The sequence below is a fragment of the Dromaius novaehollandiae genome, chromosome 8 (genome assembly GCF_036370855.1).
Source record: "Dromaius novaehollandiae isolate bDroNov1 chromosome 8, bDroNov1.hap1, whole genome shotgun sequence".
NCBI lineage: Eukaryota > Metazoa > Chordata > Aves > Casuariiformes > Dromaiidae > Dromaius > Dromaius novaehollandiae.
The window spans coordinates 7,650,292-7,667,540 of record NC_088105.1 but is presented as its reverse complement, the minus strand read 5'-3'; the positions used below and the strand labels follow the sequence as shown (position 1 = coordinate 7,667,540).

Genomic DNA, 17,249 nt, shown 5'->3' with positions numbered 1-17,249 from the left:
AGCCCTAACAGTTCATTAGCATTTTACATAAGGTAAAAATTTGTATGCATCTCATTGAAGAAACTAGGCCCTACCCCTTTTGCAATCAAAGTGATAAAGAAAGAATCCCTTTGACACTTTATAAATTGATCTGATTTTCCGTGTGTTTTATCTGTAATTTACTGGGAATTATTCTGATGCACAGTGTTATGATAACTTATACTTGAGCAGCAGTGGCTTCTTGGTGTCTTTTTTTTTAGTGTAAACCAGATTTTATGTATTTTAATATTAAATAATTTTCACAATGGGGGATTATTTGCATAAGAAATACACTTAAATCTTGTCTCTAATTAAAAAAAAAAAACTATTTTCACATAGAGTGCTGAATGATCCCCCAGTATAGATGTTGATATACTTGCATAAAGAGCTATGAAAAGGCCTTACTTGAATACTTCTCAGAGTAAAAGTGACAGCTTATTTAATGATAATAGTCTTCTTTAATAGAGTTGTTTGTAAAATTTTTTGAATTAGTTGTTAAGTTAATGGATACAGTGCCATTTAAATAAATATATTGGTACTAAATTCAGACCAAAGAAATTTGAATAGTACAGATGAGCTGAAATAACAGACTAAATTTCTGGGTGCCTGTCCAAACAGAATGGGAAACTAAACTTTTTGAGCTTTACTCACAGCTGTTTTTCCAGAAAATTTCACAAGGTAATTACAACCATATTTAATTGGAATTTGGAGAGAAAGGCAGGAAACATTTAAAGGAATATTTTCTTCTATATTTTTGTATACAGATGTATGTATATAAAATAACTGATACATTTTGTTTGTAATCGCACCTAGCTGCCTTTTGAGAAAACAACTCTTCTATGTTATGAGGGAAAAAATGTTCCAGCTTGGTCTCAGACCAGCTGCTTAGCTTGGCAACATTTCTCCTGTTGTACCTAAAAAGTAGATGTTGTCATATAGGACACTTAAAATACTGCATGAAGTAGTAGTCTGATAGACTTAAAGTGGGACTAGAGAGTTTTCCCTACTAAGAAGGTGACTGTAGACATTAGCTGTTGTCTGGGCTTTGTGTGCAAATTAAAGCTTTAAATAGAAGAGTCCTTTGCTGAAGATGTCATTCAAGTTGCAATAGCAGGGGAAAAAAAATAACTTGGATATACTGATCTGTCCCATAGGACATATAAGCATTGCCAAGATGAAGTTCTGACATGTGAGTCAAAAGCATTTTTGGGGAATTATCCCTTGAGCTTCAGGCAGTCTGGAAACTACCACTTACTTTTCCCATAACAGTAAGACTGCATTTAGAAAGGACTGACTCCTGAAAAGAAAAATGCTCATCTGTGTTAAAGAACAGGTATTTTGCCAGTTTACTGAAAGATTTTTGCTTTGAAATTAGATTAAAGTTACTGATAGATTAAAGGTTGTTATTGACACTAGCATTTCATTGGGGACAGCTGATCTCCTTAGGGACTGGGGGACCATGGGAGGCAGGGTTTTTCCTGGTGTGTCTCTCTGAGAACGTTTAACCTCCGTGTAGTTTCTGATTGCATCTGAAGAATTAAAAATTAATGCAATAATTACGTTATTTTTTTCTTCTTCTTTTCTAGCCTGTGGTGATTTGTATATAAGTATGTGTGAAGGCATGCTGATTGTAGAAATAATTTTCAATCTTGACCGTGCAGAGATCTGTTACCATTTACAGGGGAGGGGGGCTACGGTTCGCCTTCAGCTCTTTGCAAAGTTCTGTCTTCCACATGTCAAATGAATATTTATGCAAGAAGAAAGCAAACTTTTATTTAGACGGTCTTTTCGTTTTTAATTGAGGAAGAAAAACTGACTCTTTCATATGAAGTTAATAAAGTCATACTTGGAAGTGTTTTGGTTAAATAATAGCCTGAAAAACGGCCAGCTGAGCAGCTGTCTGCTAAGCAACGCAGGTCACTGCGAGCACATCACCTGCGACCCCTCTGCTGAGCTCCCTGCCCTGGCTGACCCCCGTGGGAAGGCTCTTGCTGCTGCGATGTTTGAATGTCCTCCCTGAGAAGAGCACTGCTTGGCTGAGATCATTTCCCATCTGTGCCTATGCCTGTGACCATGACCTCCCATGCCTGCCGCATACTACCGGAGCGATTAAATCCTCAGCCAGTAAGGGAGGGTGTGAGTGGAGGAAATGGAGCTGTCACAGGCGCCGGAGTGAAACGATGCATCGTGCTCCCAGAAGAGATGAGCGTGACCGAGACCCCGACCATTTTTATGGCTAACCACAACTCCCTCCTTTGACTTTATTTTCTCTGAGGAATTGTTGAGAGCCTGTGGCAGAACTCTACAGAAACCATGCAATGCTTTGGAAAAGCGAAATGAATAAATGATTAGAAGCTGAAAAAGTATCTGCCTTGAATGTCCCAAAAGAAAATAATTTAGTTGATATGTTTGCTTTTTCCTTAAAAAAATGTTTTGTTCTTTTTTTTTTTTTTTCCTGATTGTGAACAGGGTGGTGGTGACTGTCCAGAGATGAGCATTGGGGCAATTAAGATCGCTCTAGAAATCTCTCTTCCTGGTTCTTTCATCTATGTATTTACTGATGCACGATCCAAAGATTATAGACTTACCCATGAAGTACTTCAGCTCATTCAACAGAAACAGTCACAGGTACAGCGGGGATTTACATCCTAAATTGTTTTATGGCTTTAATGCGCTGTGTTCTCAATATTGAAGAATAAAACTCTTCTCTGTTAGGCTGTATGAAATCTCTTTATACAGAAGGGATCATGATACTGCCATTCTAGCAACTATCATTGATTTTCTTGAAATAGAAAATTACCTAATCTGATCAATAAAAGCTCAAATGAAAGGAACCTTTTCTAATGTTGTGAATTAGTAGTGGGAGTGAACCCTTCTGCCGGTATAGGTACTCTTGGTCAGCTTACTAGTTGGGTGGACATTTTTAACTTGTTCTGAGATAAGAATTATTCTGTGAAATGGTAGTGTTGATGGAAGAGTATCCCTTGAAGAATCATTATGAAGACTAGAATCACTATGAAGTGATTCTCTTGTTTCTTTTCTTCATTGTTTTTTCCATCAGTAATGAATGCAATATATCTGTCCTTCATGCAAAGTAATATGAGCCCCATGCAAAGTAACATGAATCCATGCAAAGTGATACAATTCTTTTTTGTCATGCCTTACTGACATCTTTGCAACATTTGCCTTGCTAAATTTTGCACCGTGTGTCAACTGACTTCATCTTTCTTGCTTTTTTTATATATATATGTTTGTGTGTGTGTGTGTGTGTGTGTGTGTGTATATATATATATGTATATATATTTTTTTAACTACAGGTAGTATTTGTGCTAACTGGAGACTGTGATGACAGGGAACATATTGGTTACAAGGTCTATGAAGAAATTGCCTCAACAAGCTCCGGTCAAGTTTTTCACTTGGACAAAAAGCAAGTTAATGAGGTAAATTCTCTTGAATTCTGCTGTATTCAGAGAGCACAAGTGCTATGTCTAAACAGGACTTCACCAGCTTCCCTCTGCCTGTGTGAGAAGGCTTTCAGGAGTGGGGCCTTTCGGATGAGGAGCAGTTCTGTGCTCTGGGAGCAGTCCTGTGGCTGTACTACTTCTGAATGAGCGTGTGCAATATCAGCTTTAAATGAGCATTTTACAAACGACCGCTAATAAGTCAGGACAGAAATGTTCCTCACATAAATTAAAATATGGACAGATAGCTGTAAGTTAGCATGTTTCCACAGTTTTAAAAAGTTATTACAGTTGCTTTGTGATTGAGGTTATTGCTTCAATAGTTTTGACAGCTCTGCTGACAAATGGTAATTGAGTGAGTCATGGTGATATGCTTACTTGTCATTGTTGATCCGCAGCCTTGAATGAATATTTTCTTTGAAAATTCCAGTGATTCTTAGACAGAAATGAAATTTCAATAGTGCATGAGAAATTACTTTGGAGAGAGAGGAAATCAAATGTTAGTTTTCTGGGGAACTGGAATTCTTTATAAATGTTGTAAACATTTTCCTTTGACTTCCTGCTATAGACAATAGCTGGATGAGGTTTTTTAATAAAAAAAATCACTTCACTTTTTTCCTTTTCTTTCTTTCTTTCCTTCCCAGAATTTGGACAATGACGAACATTGGATACATTGCAGCTTTCTGTTGTTGTTGCCTAGAAAGATTGAAGGTCTTATTATTACCTTATGTAGTAAGGTTTTGGCAGTGGTGAGAAAGCGATCAATAAACAGAACTTCCCGGAGGAGTTATCTTCTCAGAATTAGATAGACGTAAGGTTGGAGGAAAGAAATTAGCTGTTGGGACTGTGCAGTTTCTGACCTGAATTTTGCAGTTATTTTATGTGAAACTTATGTTCCCATTTTGATTAAATATATTATTTGATTAAATTTCCACATAAAAAAACAAGCACAAGTTGCATAAGCAAGTGATTGAAGCCATATACACCACATAAACAATCCTAGAAAGGAGAATATGGCATTTCGGTTTTTCTTTCAGTACAGTAAGCAGCAGTAATTTTGCACCAGCCTCAGAAGACTAGCCATAACAAATACTCTTCAGACAAATTCATTGCAAAACTTCAATGGGAAATGCTCTTTGTCAGAAGTGAAGTATTAGGAATTTTTTTCTTTTTTCTGCTTTTGGAAGGTAAATGTGAGCAGAGAAAACTTGTAAGTGCTAAGCAACACCATGTTCTTAAGTAGAGCTGACATGCACTGTTCTATCAGCAGACTGTCTCTGCTTCCTGAGCTTCTTAACACTTTTCCGGTTCTAGGAATACCAGTGCCTGCTTGAATGGTTAGTTTGTCTTTGAACTCTGAGTAAGGTTGTAAGTGAGGAGTTTCAATAGCAACTTCTTCCTCCTTCCCACTCCATCTCAACATTTGCTTTGAGCAAATACCAGGCGGGCTTCTCATCCGGGGGCTAGACAGCCTGTGGCGTGCATAAGAGCAAAGGTTGATACCAGTGAGTGACGGTATAGGTAGGTGCTATTCTTGCACAGTTTCAGAGGGACGAGGAGGGAGGGGATGGGAGGAATGCAGTGCTTTGTATGATCACAGCTCTGTCAGTGGTCCTATGCTGTAAGCGATCCCCTAGGCAGAACTCTAAATCGCTTTCAGAAGCCACCCACAATAACTGCTGGGTGAATTGCAATTAGAGAGTGTAAAAGGCTTTGAAGTAACTTTAATAAATATTGACCTTGCATGGAACTAATCCTGGTTTAAGGGACTGTGAAAAAGAGTTTACCGAAAGTCTGCCATCCCAAATAAAAATTCCAGATTTGCAGATTTCAGTTCTGAATTGGAAATTCTACTTTTTTGAGAGGCATGCCCACCAATGGCTGGATGAAAGTGAACAGGATATATAGCACTATTCTGCATCAGCTTTTCATGGTATATCCCTCAGGCATGCTTCAACAGAAATAAAACTTGCTGTCCTCTTCATCTGTGTAGTCAATGATGTGTAAAGTATAAAGTTTTATAAATGCTAAAACATAGTCACTGTTTTGGGCCTAGAGATAGCTAATGCTGAATTGTCCATTAGGAAAGTGCTACAAATAACCGAATGTGAATACCCTGCCAAAACAATGTCTTGTTCTGTTAAAAACATTTTTGATTATTCTGCCCCCAAAAAACCCAAACAAAGCTATTTATAGTGTACAAAACTGCAAATCATTCTCGTCCTTGCCCTTTGTGCATTAAGTGGAGAATGAAGCAATATTATAAACTAGCTACAAGGAAGCACAACAGAACAACATTTGATATCTGTCCAATGCTTGTGTTATTAAGAAGACTAGGAAAGCTTGTTGCCTTTTTTCAATCCAGAAACAGATTTTATCAGCTCAAAATTTACAATTGACTTTGAAACTTTTGTCAGTTGACAAAGTCTTTTTGGCTTCAGTCCAGCAAAGTATGGCATATATCAGTAGCTCCATTTAGCAACTCTATTATGCACTGAATGATGCTTTTCTACCAGTATCATGGAAGGTCATATCTTGACAAATTTGGCATGATCTCTGTGCATTAGGTTACTAAGAATATCCTGTAAGACCAGAATGCAAGTCGTGATTTTTAATATCTAAAATTCTTCTAGGCTTTTCCTTTATTTGGGATATCAGGTGTATCATCATTTCCAGAGGTAACTGTACTCAAAAAGACATTGCAAATTTCCTATAGTATGGGGCCATATATGTTTTTAGCATATTTGATAGAGTTTAATCTTGTCCCAGCCTCTAAGGAAGTGTAAAAGTATTTCATGATCAGAGCCCTTAAAAGGGAAGGGTTTATTATTCAAATTTGGTTTTGAGGTTCTACTTTTATAAATTATTAGCAATCTCTGCTACTAGAGCAGCTAATGCTGCTCTACTTAACTATAAATTGAGTTGTCTTCAGTTTGAAATTTTTCAAATTTGTCTCTAGTTTTGAGATTTTATTCTGTTGAATCGGTTTTAAAATGAATGTCCTTTCATCTGAAGGAACAGTAGTTTTGTCGCTTTGACTCCATTGTCTTGATATGGTTATTATGTTTATTTTATCTGAGCATTTAAGTCCTGGTCTTGAAAGTTGTTTCATTAGGATGGAATTCCCTTGGCCTCAGTGGCGTTCCATGGTTGCTTTTGTAGGCTTAGGACTTAATTTGCTTTTGGTACAAATCTAGAAGAATATGTATGCTTTTTGTTTATAGGAAGAAAACTTTATACCTGAATAAAACCTTTGCTGTGTCCAAGTCAGGGTATCTTATAGCTAGAGAAATTACATAGTATTATTGCTACCTTGAAGACAGGGAAGAGACACAGTCTGATTAAAGAACATGTTAAAAGGAATGATGCAAAAGGGGTTGTTCTTGAGGGCAGCACACAGCAGATTGATGCCTGTAGGATCACACAGATCTGGAATGGAGCCCAGTATCCTTCACACTAAGGAATTCTTTTCTGTGAACAGAAATCTCTCAAATCCACTGGAAGAGCATCCTATTTCTTGTGGCTGTTAGTCCTCATAAAGGATGACAACCTAGGAGTTGCACCTATGTAGCTCGGTTTAGTGTTAAAGACCTGCAGTGTTTATGAACAAGGTGGATGTTTGGATGATGTGCTACAGGGGAAATTGTTTTAAACTTTGGTTCCCTTTGTTGGAGATCTAAGAGACCCCTTCCTCCACTGCTTTACAAGAATAAGGTGAAGGTAGTAAAGTCAAACACTCAAAAGTTAGGAAAAACTAGAATTAAGGTTGCTCACGTAATGTGTCTTCCCTTCTCTTCTCCCTCTGCTGCTGGTGTTGTGTATGTATTATGGTAGAAAAAGAAGGAATGGTTTCATGGTCGAGGCTGCTGAATGCTGCCTTGGAGAGTATTACATTCAGAGGAGATTTATATTCATAGTATAATTTTCATATGCACTATCTCAAACAGTTATATATATTTGTGTACACACATATAAAAATACCATTAGAATATAATCTGGATTTTAGCTTTGGGTAGAAGTATGCACCTACCATATAGATAAGCAATGAAACAGTTAACTTTGAATCCTCTTTCTTTGACTGCTTGAGAAATATTCTTGAGAATAAATAAATGGGAATAGCGACCATCCTCCATATATTTTCCAGGTTTAAGTATGCATTCCAAGAAGTGACCTGACAGCAGGGCAGGTTGCAAGAGCAAATTCTCTGGAGAAGTGCTATAAATTATTTCTGTGTTTGCCCTTACCCCTCTAATAATATTCATCAAGTCACATTTTGGCAGAACTGCAAAGGCTGCAGTTGTTTTGGGGACTTTCTGTAAGGATCCCACAGGAAAAAATACCTACTTCAAAACCAGTATTACAGCAGCATTGCAAACCTCTTTGGAACGAGAGGGTTGGGAAATAGGACTTCCAAATTTGCCAGTTGAACTTTGGGAAAAAATTTAACCACACAAGAGAGTTACTCCCAGACTCAAGACAGTTGGGTCATTTTGTTGGCCTCAGTTTTCGCTTATGAACTTGAACTCTCAAATATGCTTGTTTAAAATTTGAAGTTGGGTTCTGTTCTGAATTTGAGATCCTTTTTTCACTCTCAGTAGCTCCATTACTTATATGTATTTGGGTTAAAAACAAAGATGTTCTTGCTTTTTTTTTTTCTTCTTTTCTTTTCTTAAATGGCAGTTGCACAACGTAAACCCTTATCTGAAAGTCAAGGTGAATTTCATTTATTCATACATCATCTCAGGGGAGAAAATACTTAAAGGGCAAATTCTGTTTTCAGAGAACTCCTAAGTAGCCTCATGGTCATCAGCCAGCCTGCATAGGATCCCTAAATTAGGATTTTAGCTGTGGATACAATAGTTTCTGTAGTATCTGAGTCCTTCATCATCATTGTTGTATCTGTTGCCAAGGCACTCCTGTGAGATCGAAAGGTATGGTTGTCCTCGTTCAGTAAAAGAGCATTTACCACAAGCAAGACCAGTTTGCGTTCAGCCACGTCATCCAGAGCTGCCCGAGCGCTGGCAGGGCTGTTACTGGCCTTGTAGAGGAATTGCAGAACCCTGAACTCCAGTGATTGTTTTGCAATCTTTTGTTTGATTTGTTACTCAAAGGCCAAAAACGTCAAAAGTTGAGGAATGTAATTCCCTAAGAGAGACATCCAGTTTGAGTTGTGAATTCACAAGAATTCCTCTCCCGGAGCATTGTTCCCCTCCCTTCTGTCCTGTATTCTCTATGTAACAGTAACTTGTGTTGGATGCTGTAGCAAAAAATAGCTTAAAAAGTCCACAGATGGCAATTACTGAATGCTACGCCTGGATAAGGAAGTTTTCCTTATTGCTTCAGGCAATGGTCAGTTTGTGACTAGAGATAGGCATGTATTTGTATCCCTTATCTCTTTTAAAAATTATCTGATAAGCCTAGAGTGTAGGTGTGTTTTTTTCTGTGGAAGTGTATCCATCTCTATTCTTTTCAACACCATGCTGATCTTGGTTCAGTAATGTCTTCTGTGAAAATTATATGTTTTTCAAGTATTAAAATTTTTGTAAATGTATTTGCCATGCTATGGCAGGTGAGCCTCTCCCTTGCAGAAGTGGTAATTGCACAGGTAAGGCAATATAGTTTTGGTACTTGTTGTTTTTCCAGCACATCTGTTTTGTTATGTACATGACAAATACTTTTTTGATTTTTGTATTGCACAATAGAACTTGAAGCATATCTTCGTCTTAGTGCTGGTTCTTTGCTTCCTGTATATTTTAAGTCCAGCATTAGTATGTTTTTTGTCTTTTTTCCTTTTTGTGTTCCAGGACTGTTGCATGTACCTTATAGGGGCTGAAATCCTGCTTGTGCTGTCACTAGAATATCTTTGCTGAAATGAATGCATTGGCTGTTGTATTTGGCAAGCCTTTGGCCATTCCCTTGGCTCTGGGTGATGCAGTAGCGGTGCGTCGTTAGATGACAGGATCATAGATGAAAGTAGCAATCTCGTTTTATAGTGAAAGTTACTGTGGAAGCTACATGTTTGTGGTGATATGACTGTCATTTTCTCTTCTAGGTGTTGAAATGGGTTGAAGAAGCAGTTCAAGCCTCCAAAGTGCATCTCTTGTCTACAGACCATTTGACCACAGCTGTGAATACTTGGCAGATCCCTTTTGATCCCAGTCTAAAAGAGGTTACAGTGTCCTTGAGCGGCCCTTCACCAGCAATTGAAATTCGTGACCCATTAGGTGAAGCAGTTTATGCATTCTCATATGTTAGGGAAAAAAGTGAATGAAAAAGTCAAGTCATCTCTACTATCTCCACCAGAGAAGGCAATATTTGCATGACTTCTAAATATGTTCTTCTGATTTTGAAAAGCAATATCAGGGTTTCTGTATTTTTTTTAAACAAGATTGCTTTTGCAATCCTGTGAAAAAGGATCAATTTGGCTGTATTATGTGAAGACCTGACGAATGCAGTGTATGCTTTGAGAGACATTCTCATCGTGATTTTTTTCTCTTTCTTTAGCATTCAGGGAATTTTTGGTCACAAAAATTTGAGGACCAAGAAGAAAAATATTTTTCTTACTCAGAAATGTCCGTTCCTATATTTTGTCCTAGATTGTCAAATGGAAAAAAAAATTAAATTGAATATGAAAATTTAATTCTGAAAGGTTGTTTAAAGAGCTGTGTAAACAATATTACTGCAGTACTTAAGAGTTTTGACTCTCTTTTGTACCAAATAAATATTTCAAATGAAGTTGGACTATTTTAATACTTATTGTATTAGGCAGTCGTTATTTCTTTATGCTGTGTTCTTTGGTGTGAATTGCTTTATTTAGTGCAGCATAATTATTAAGGCATGACAGTAAATATTTCCATGTTTTTCCATCTAGAAATATATATTTCTTTTGTATCTGCAGTGATAGGTTTCTGTACTTTTTGAGCTTCATGATAAAACCTTCATTTCTGCTGAAAAGTCATTGGTCATGTTGGTTCTATGTATTTTTAACAGTTTTTCCACTTTAGGGATGTCACTATGTAAAAATTGCACTTCAGTAGTTTTTTATTACTCAGAAGGAACTAATATAAATATTTATTAGAAATATATATATACTGCTCATTCTTAAGCAACTAGTTTAGTTTCAGTTGCAGGGGAAAATAATTACCTCTGATATTTAAATTGTTCCCAAAGTTTCAGTCTGAATTTATGGAGTGGTTGAACCAGCACTTAGGGGTTGTGTGTGATGATTGGCATTTATGTGGTGAGAGCTAAACCATGGTCTGGATACTTTGAGCTATGGCAGCATTAGGAATCGAATCGTGTGCTCATTTCTAGCTGGAAAATGTGTGATGGGGAATGCAATTACAAAATTTGGGTGCTGTTTGTAATTCAAGGTATTTTGAACTAACCTATTTTTAATTGCTGTATAGATGCCTGAGGAGCCTGGAATAGCACTCCAGAAATTAAAATTCTGATAATACATTATATTTTTTGAATGACTTTTGGCTGAGGGTTTAGATTTATTTTTTAAGTCTTTGAAATATTCTTGGCAGAGCATGGGTTCTCTGCGATGTGATCTGGTCAGTCCCGGAAGGAGAACTTTGCTCAGAGAGTGTTTCTTGAGACCATAACAACACGCAATCCTGGGTGCAACTCAGGCTCAGCTGAAGCTGAAGCTTTGACCCAGTCTGACCGTTTTCCTTGCTCATGGGTCAGCTCCATGCATGTAAATCCATATAGCTTCACATTCTCCAGTAGTGGAGGCCTGTGTGTTAATCTTGTAAAAATTGTCACTGGAACATCCCATACTTGAGCTGACCTTTCCCTTGTCCCTGTGCTCTGACACAGGTAGATGTGTTTCAAATGCTGATAGTTGTTCGTAGTCAGCCTTTCAGGGAGCAAAATGCCTCTCTGGAGAACTAGTTCCTGCATACAGCCATCCCTATATTTGTGTGTATAGGTGCACATATGAAGTATGCTATAGTGCAGTATGAAAACTTGTACACTTCCACTGGGGTCTGTGCTTTCTGACAGGCTAAATTCCTCCTGAGGACCTCAGATGCATTCACTAGTCATATGCTACTGCCCCTCTACCTGGGGACCCCAAGTTGATGTAGGGAGTGACAACATTCAGTATTCTGGCAAAGGATTACAGAGGATTTTGGTTGTTGTGCATGTCATCGGCTCTCATAAGTAGCAAGTAAGCCAGGTATCAAATCTGCATCAGTAATGGAGAGCAATATTGTATGTATTTTTTTAAAAAAATATTTTTTATTTATTTATTTTTAGGCAAGCAGATCAGTAAAGGATCTGGACTGAAGGAACTGCTGAATATCCACAACTCTGCTAAGGTAGTAAATGTCAAAGATCCAGAGCCTGGAACATGGACAGTTAAGGTATGGTTATCGCACAAAGCATGTATGATTTGTCCTATAGTTTATTAGGGACTTGTATAATGATTTATTTATTACAGATATTCATCAATGAGTTTGCGTTATACTAAATGTCCTTACTGAGCTATATGTTGCAGCATATTCTGAAGGCAGTAGCATAAAATTCTTATCGAGGTGACAGTACATTTGGAGCTACTATTTTAGGCCAAATCCTTAGGTCATCCTTTTCCTTTGAGTGGAAACAAGTGAGCACCAAGCTTTTCACAGTCCAGTGAGTAGAGACTTTCTATAGAAAATATGGGCCAGAGAGGCTTTGCTGTGTATAGCATGTCTGGAGGGCTGGGAGAACGAGAAGATGTGCACTTTATAGGCTTGACATTTCATGAAGTAGACAGATCTATGTTTCATTCAAACTTCTTATCAGTAAACTCTTGAAGTCCTACAGCATATAAGTAAGTTTGTTCATGTAAGTGGTATCCTAGCACCACACAGTTACAAAATTGGACCCTAAAGGATTTGGAAATGTTAGAAAATTGAAATCAACATGATTACTACTAATAACTGAACAAGAAATTATCATTAAGGCCAGCTGAAATGATCATCTTAGAAATGACTAGCAAGAAATGCCTGTACCTCTGCAGTGATTTTTTGTTTTAACAAAAATCATGCATTTGTTCAGCATTTGTTTATAGATGCATGTTTTTTGAATGATGTTTGTCTTGGTTGTTTGCAAGAAGGTTTTGGGAAAGCAGGTTTTCCTGGTGCATGTGACAAATAAGTTTGCTTGTACATCTGTCCTTTTTCTTATTTCAGTCATGTAGTCTGTGAGGAGAAACAACAATGCACCATTGCAGTGATCCATGATAAACTACAAATAATTAAAAGAGAATTGACAAAGATAGTTTACTCTTATGTGCTTGCATAACACTGCCAATTCCTAGGTGCTATTATAATATAGGCATTTATTGTTATTAATAAATATAACATTTTATAAAGTTATTCTAACCTTAAAAGTTCACAAGTATCTGAAAGTCTGAATAGTTTGTAAAGAGAAATGTTTTCCAGAGGTATTGCTTTTCTATGGCTAGTTTACTCAGCTTTAGTCAGTAGCTTGTTTTATTTGCACTAATATTTTAAGGCTGCTGCTAAAGAGTCAGAAAAACTTTGTGAAAAGTTTATTCACGTTATAAATTCTGTATACAGATGTATAAAGCTGTAAAAAGAATAATGAAATTCCAACAGCCAATTAATGCTTGATAACAGGAGTTGTTTGACACATTTAAAAATTTGTTTGTATTGTTAACGGCTGGTTTATATTAAAAAAAAAAAAAGACTGGTAATTTTCTGAGGTGAAAGGCTAGCTAAATAGAAGCAAATAGACGTTGTTTTAATAAGACAGACATCAATTTGTCATAGTGTCTAAATGGATGTCTTAGGCAGTCGGTTATGAAAAACAACTGCTTAGTTTAAAAATAGTCACTGCAGCTGTATCAGAGACAGTTATTGAATTGCAGAAATTATGCATTTTAGGTTAGATCAGATAATGCATGACTTGGAGGTTTCATCACTTCCTTGGACAGAAAGTCAGAGTGGGCTCTAATAATTTCAAATTTGATCTTGGCATACTATATTTTAGATATCGCTCTTCACCACCTTTTTAATCTTTATTTTTTCCTATCATTCTGGTTGCAATTATCCATGGATTTACAGTTGTTAAGTGTGTGTAGGATACAACTTCAAGCTGAGTGCGATGCGGCTGTGTGGTTTTTTTTGTTTTGTTTTGTTTTTTTTAAAATGTCTGAATGGTGTGGAAGTAGGTAAGGACAAAAATCCTCTGGTGGTTCCTTGTGCTCTCTTGGCAAGGAGCGGTCATCGTTTTTTTGCAGCATGCGATAATAGAAAGTAATTTAAACTATGTGAAACAAAATAATTGTAGAATTTGAAACAAAATAATTGTAGAATTGAGGACTTCCACAAAAGTTACTGTACCCTCCAACAACATAACGTTAAGGTGATTGGCCATATTGGAGGTTTTTTTCTTTTTTTTGCTGATTGAACTAAGATAACAATAGAGGAGGGGAGAAAGAATGGAAGAGGTGCTTCTGCATCCTCTGCTTTGCTGCTGAGTCCTGGATGTGAAAAGGAAGAATTTTTAATATATGTTATTGCTTGAGGCTTGTTTTTGTACTTGCCACTTGCTTCTGCGTATGCAGTGCTGATGATGTTTTCCTGTGCCTCATGATTAAAATTAGTTATATATTCATTTTAAAAGGGAGCTTATTAAATAAAAAACAAGGCAAAATAAATTATTGCAACACTGGGAAATCAGTGAAATATTTACACTGCTTTTCTCTTTACTTTTGTTTCTGTTTTATAAGATACTGTGTAATTGTTGACATCCTAATTTGCAGACGTCCTCCCATTACAGTCACTGGGATGTGACCAGTCATTACTGATCTTGTGTATTTATGTTGTAATTTACCTCAGAGACAAATTCAGTTGGTACTTTTTGCAGGCACTACAATTATGGGGTCCAGTATCTAAACCCGGAGCCTTATTAATGGCTTTTTTATCGGTAAATTTTGACATATGCCTCCTTTCTGCCTTGTTTTTACTGAACTCAGCCGATGTTTCATAAACTTGGCAAATCCTGATGTGCTACATGTGCCTGTGGTCTCTCGTTCTGTTGCTTTTTCAGACATCCAGCAGTGGAAGGCACTCTGTTCGTATCACAGGTCTCAGCACCATCGATTTTCGAGCTGGGTTTTCCAGGAAGCCGACCTTAGACTTTAAAAAAACATCCAGCAGACCAGTGCAAGGTTTGTTTCCAGTCTATTTCATGCAAAACAGTAATTGTTCTGGTGATTATGCTGAGGCCTCCCAAAACAAGCAGAACTTCTTGATGGTCTCTCCAGTGAGCTTTTTGGTAAAGCTTGGGCCATTGTTTGCTTGTTCTTAGGCCCTTGAGTGTGTGATAGCAGTCAGTTTTCTTGTCTCACACTGCAGCATTCTTTCATGATAGTTGGGTTTTTCTTTGACATAAAGTCCTGATACTTTTACTTACAGAGTGCCTCAAAGTTGTAGATTTGTTTCTGTTAATTTTGGAGGCTTAAAAAGAGTCTTTGGCCCTGGTGTATGGTGTTAATGAAGAAGCTTCTGTTTTGGACACACCTGTTAGAAATCAGAAATTTAAACCCAAATCAGTGCTGTGTTTCGAAACAGCTACTAAGCCGAGCACAGGTTAGCACAGTTTAGTTTCCTGCTACTTGGTAAGTAAAAGGTTGAAACTGAATGGGGCATTCATGGGATAGTGAGCCCATGCACACATATGGAGTTTAACCTTTCCTTCTCTCTCTCTTTGGACACTTAAAATAGCATGTTTCTGTTTTTCTAGGGATTCCTACCTTTGTGCTGCTGAATACCACAGGGGTGTCTCTTCCAGCCAGAGCAGACCGACTGGAACTTCTGAGCATCACAGGGGAACTTCTTAAGACTTTGCCAGTGAAATACTATCCTGACAGAAAGCCCTATGGACTATGGAATATTTCTGACTTTATTCCACCAGATGAAGCCTTTTTTGTCAAAATAATGGGCTATGACAAGGATGATTATCTTTTTCAGAGAGTCTCAAGTGTTTCATTTTCTAGTATTATTCCTGGTAAGAGATTTCAACTTTAATTGAATGTGCACTTATCATGTCTGAATTACTTAAAACTGCTGTCTAATCTTATTTTTAACTCACCCAAGTACGGAGAAAGAATTTCCTGCTGTTTCCATCCAAAGTTCTGTCTGTATGTCATGAAGGACAAGTTAATTTTATTATCTACTAAGTATAATTTAATCAGAGAAAAGACAGGGTGTGTGTTAGTAGCTATGAGTAATCTTTTGGGGAATATTTTCTTTCTTCAGATGTTCCAAAAGTTACAATGCCCGACAAGACTCCAGGATATTACTTACAGCCCGGGTCTATTCCTTGCCATGTAGAAAGTCTTATACCTTTCACTCAGCATTTTAGTAAAAATGGAATAAAACTAGGAGTGGATCAGTTCTTCAAGTAAGTAGTAATTTTTTTTCCCCAACTTATATATTATTACTTCTTTTGTTTCTATATATTATTTATGTACTGTTTATATCCTATTATTTCTGTTCTTGGAGACTTTTTGGGGGGGTTTTGGGGTTTTTTTTTTTGTTTGTTTGTTTTAGGGAGGCTTGATTTTATGGGGAAATTCATGGTGTCTGTGAGGAGAAGGGAGCACACTCTCATGTGGGTCTGGCCAAAATCCCCCTCTCAAATGTGTGCACTTAAATTACAGTAAACTGGGCCTAAGTCTGGAAGGCAAATGCTTTTTCATTTATGTTTTCCTTCAAAAGCTGTATAAAGTAGATCAGTAGCTATCAACTCCTGCCCCCACCCCAAACTTATCCTGAAACGACACATAAATGATTATGTAGTATACATTAGTTTCTTAATTACCTTTCATGGAAGCACTAGAGTATGCCCTATCACCTGTGCAAGAAACTTCCTTTTTATAGAATCTCTTCTAACAGGAAAATTTAAACTAAGTAAACCACGATGCTCTTCAGATTTCTTTTTATGAAGTGGATTACATGCTCTTTCTCTGTAGAATGAGATAGGACTAAAGAAATTCTAATAAATTTATGCTTAAAATCTGTAAAATGAGTTCAAAACTAATCAGGTCCATTTTATAAGTCTGATATTTGAAAACAAAAGGGAAATACATACCGGAAACCAGCTTCAGCAGCATGTGTTAGCATCTTGTAAAGCTTGAAGCACTTCAGAAGATGACTAAAGACTCACTCCTAATATTCTATAGAAAGTTCATGACTACCAGAATAAATGAGTTTTGAAGCTCCCTTGTACACTGTTGGCAGTGTAAAATGCTACAGCTTTTTTTTTCCTTTGTCTTTTTTTATGAGGTGCCATTTATATTTAGTCAAGCAGGGCACGTACTTTTGCAACTGTGTAATTTTTTCCATTATTTATCAAACAACACACATTTATTCCTTGTTTTCTACACATCCAGTGCCTTCATAATTTTTATGCCTTTTCGATGATGTATTACAGAACAGATGAATAACAGCCCATCCAAGTTAATTTAATGAGATATGTCCCAAGCCAAATGTTATCGATCTAGATCCACAGTTAAATAGGTTCTAATTTGATTTGTTTTGGCAGCTTTTTATTAGTAGCAAAGTTCTATACAGGATTTGTCCAGTTTGCTAGTTTAACTCAGATTTGAGCTGTATTATTGCTCTGCATTGAGTGAGTTTTGTTTTGGTGACAAAATGTCATGTTTACTCAAATATTTATTTATATACTTATTTCAAGAAGTAAATGGCTTATAGCTTACAGGTTGAATATCAAAGTTCTAGCAGG

At 36.9% G+C, this 17,249-nt stretch overlaps 1 protein-coding gene across 3 annotated transcripts in view; it reads left to right on the top strand.

The window, feature by feature from the left end:
• The window catches only part of HMCN1 (hemicentin 1), a 189,191-nt gene that overhangs the window by 35,203 nt on the left and 136,739 nt on the right, over positions 1-17,249 (top strand). For all 3 annotated transcript variants that reach the window (XM_026101129.2, XM_026101130.2, XM_026101128.2), the window contains exons 3-9: positions 2,488-2,646; positions 3,336-3,458; positions 9,532-9,703; positions 11,748-11,854; positions 14,550-14,670; positions 15,246-15,509; positions 15,761-15,905. In XM_026101129.2, coding sequence (XP_025956914.2) covers positions 2,488-2,646; positions 3,336-3,458; positions 9,532-9,703; positions 11,748-11,854; positions 14,550-14,670; positions 15,246-15,509; positions 15,761-15,905 — 1,091 coding nt within the window. The remainder of the gene's footprint in view (positions 1-2,487; positions 2,647-3,335; positions 3,459-9,531; positions 9,704-11,747; positions 11,855-14,549; positions 14,671-15,245; positions 15,510-15,760; positions 15,906-17,249) is intronic.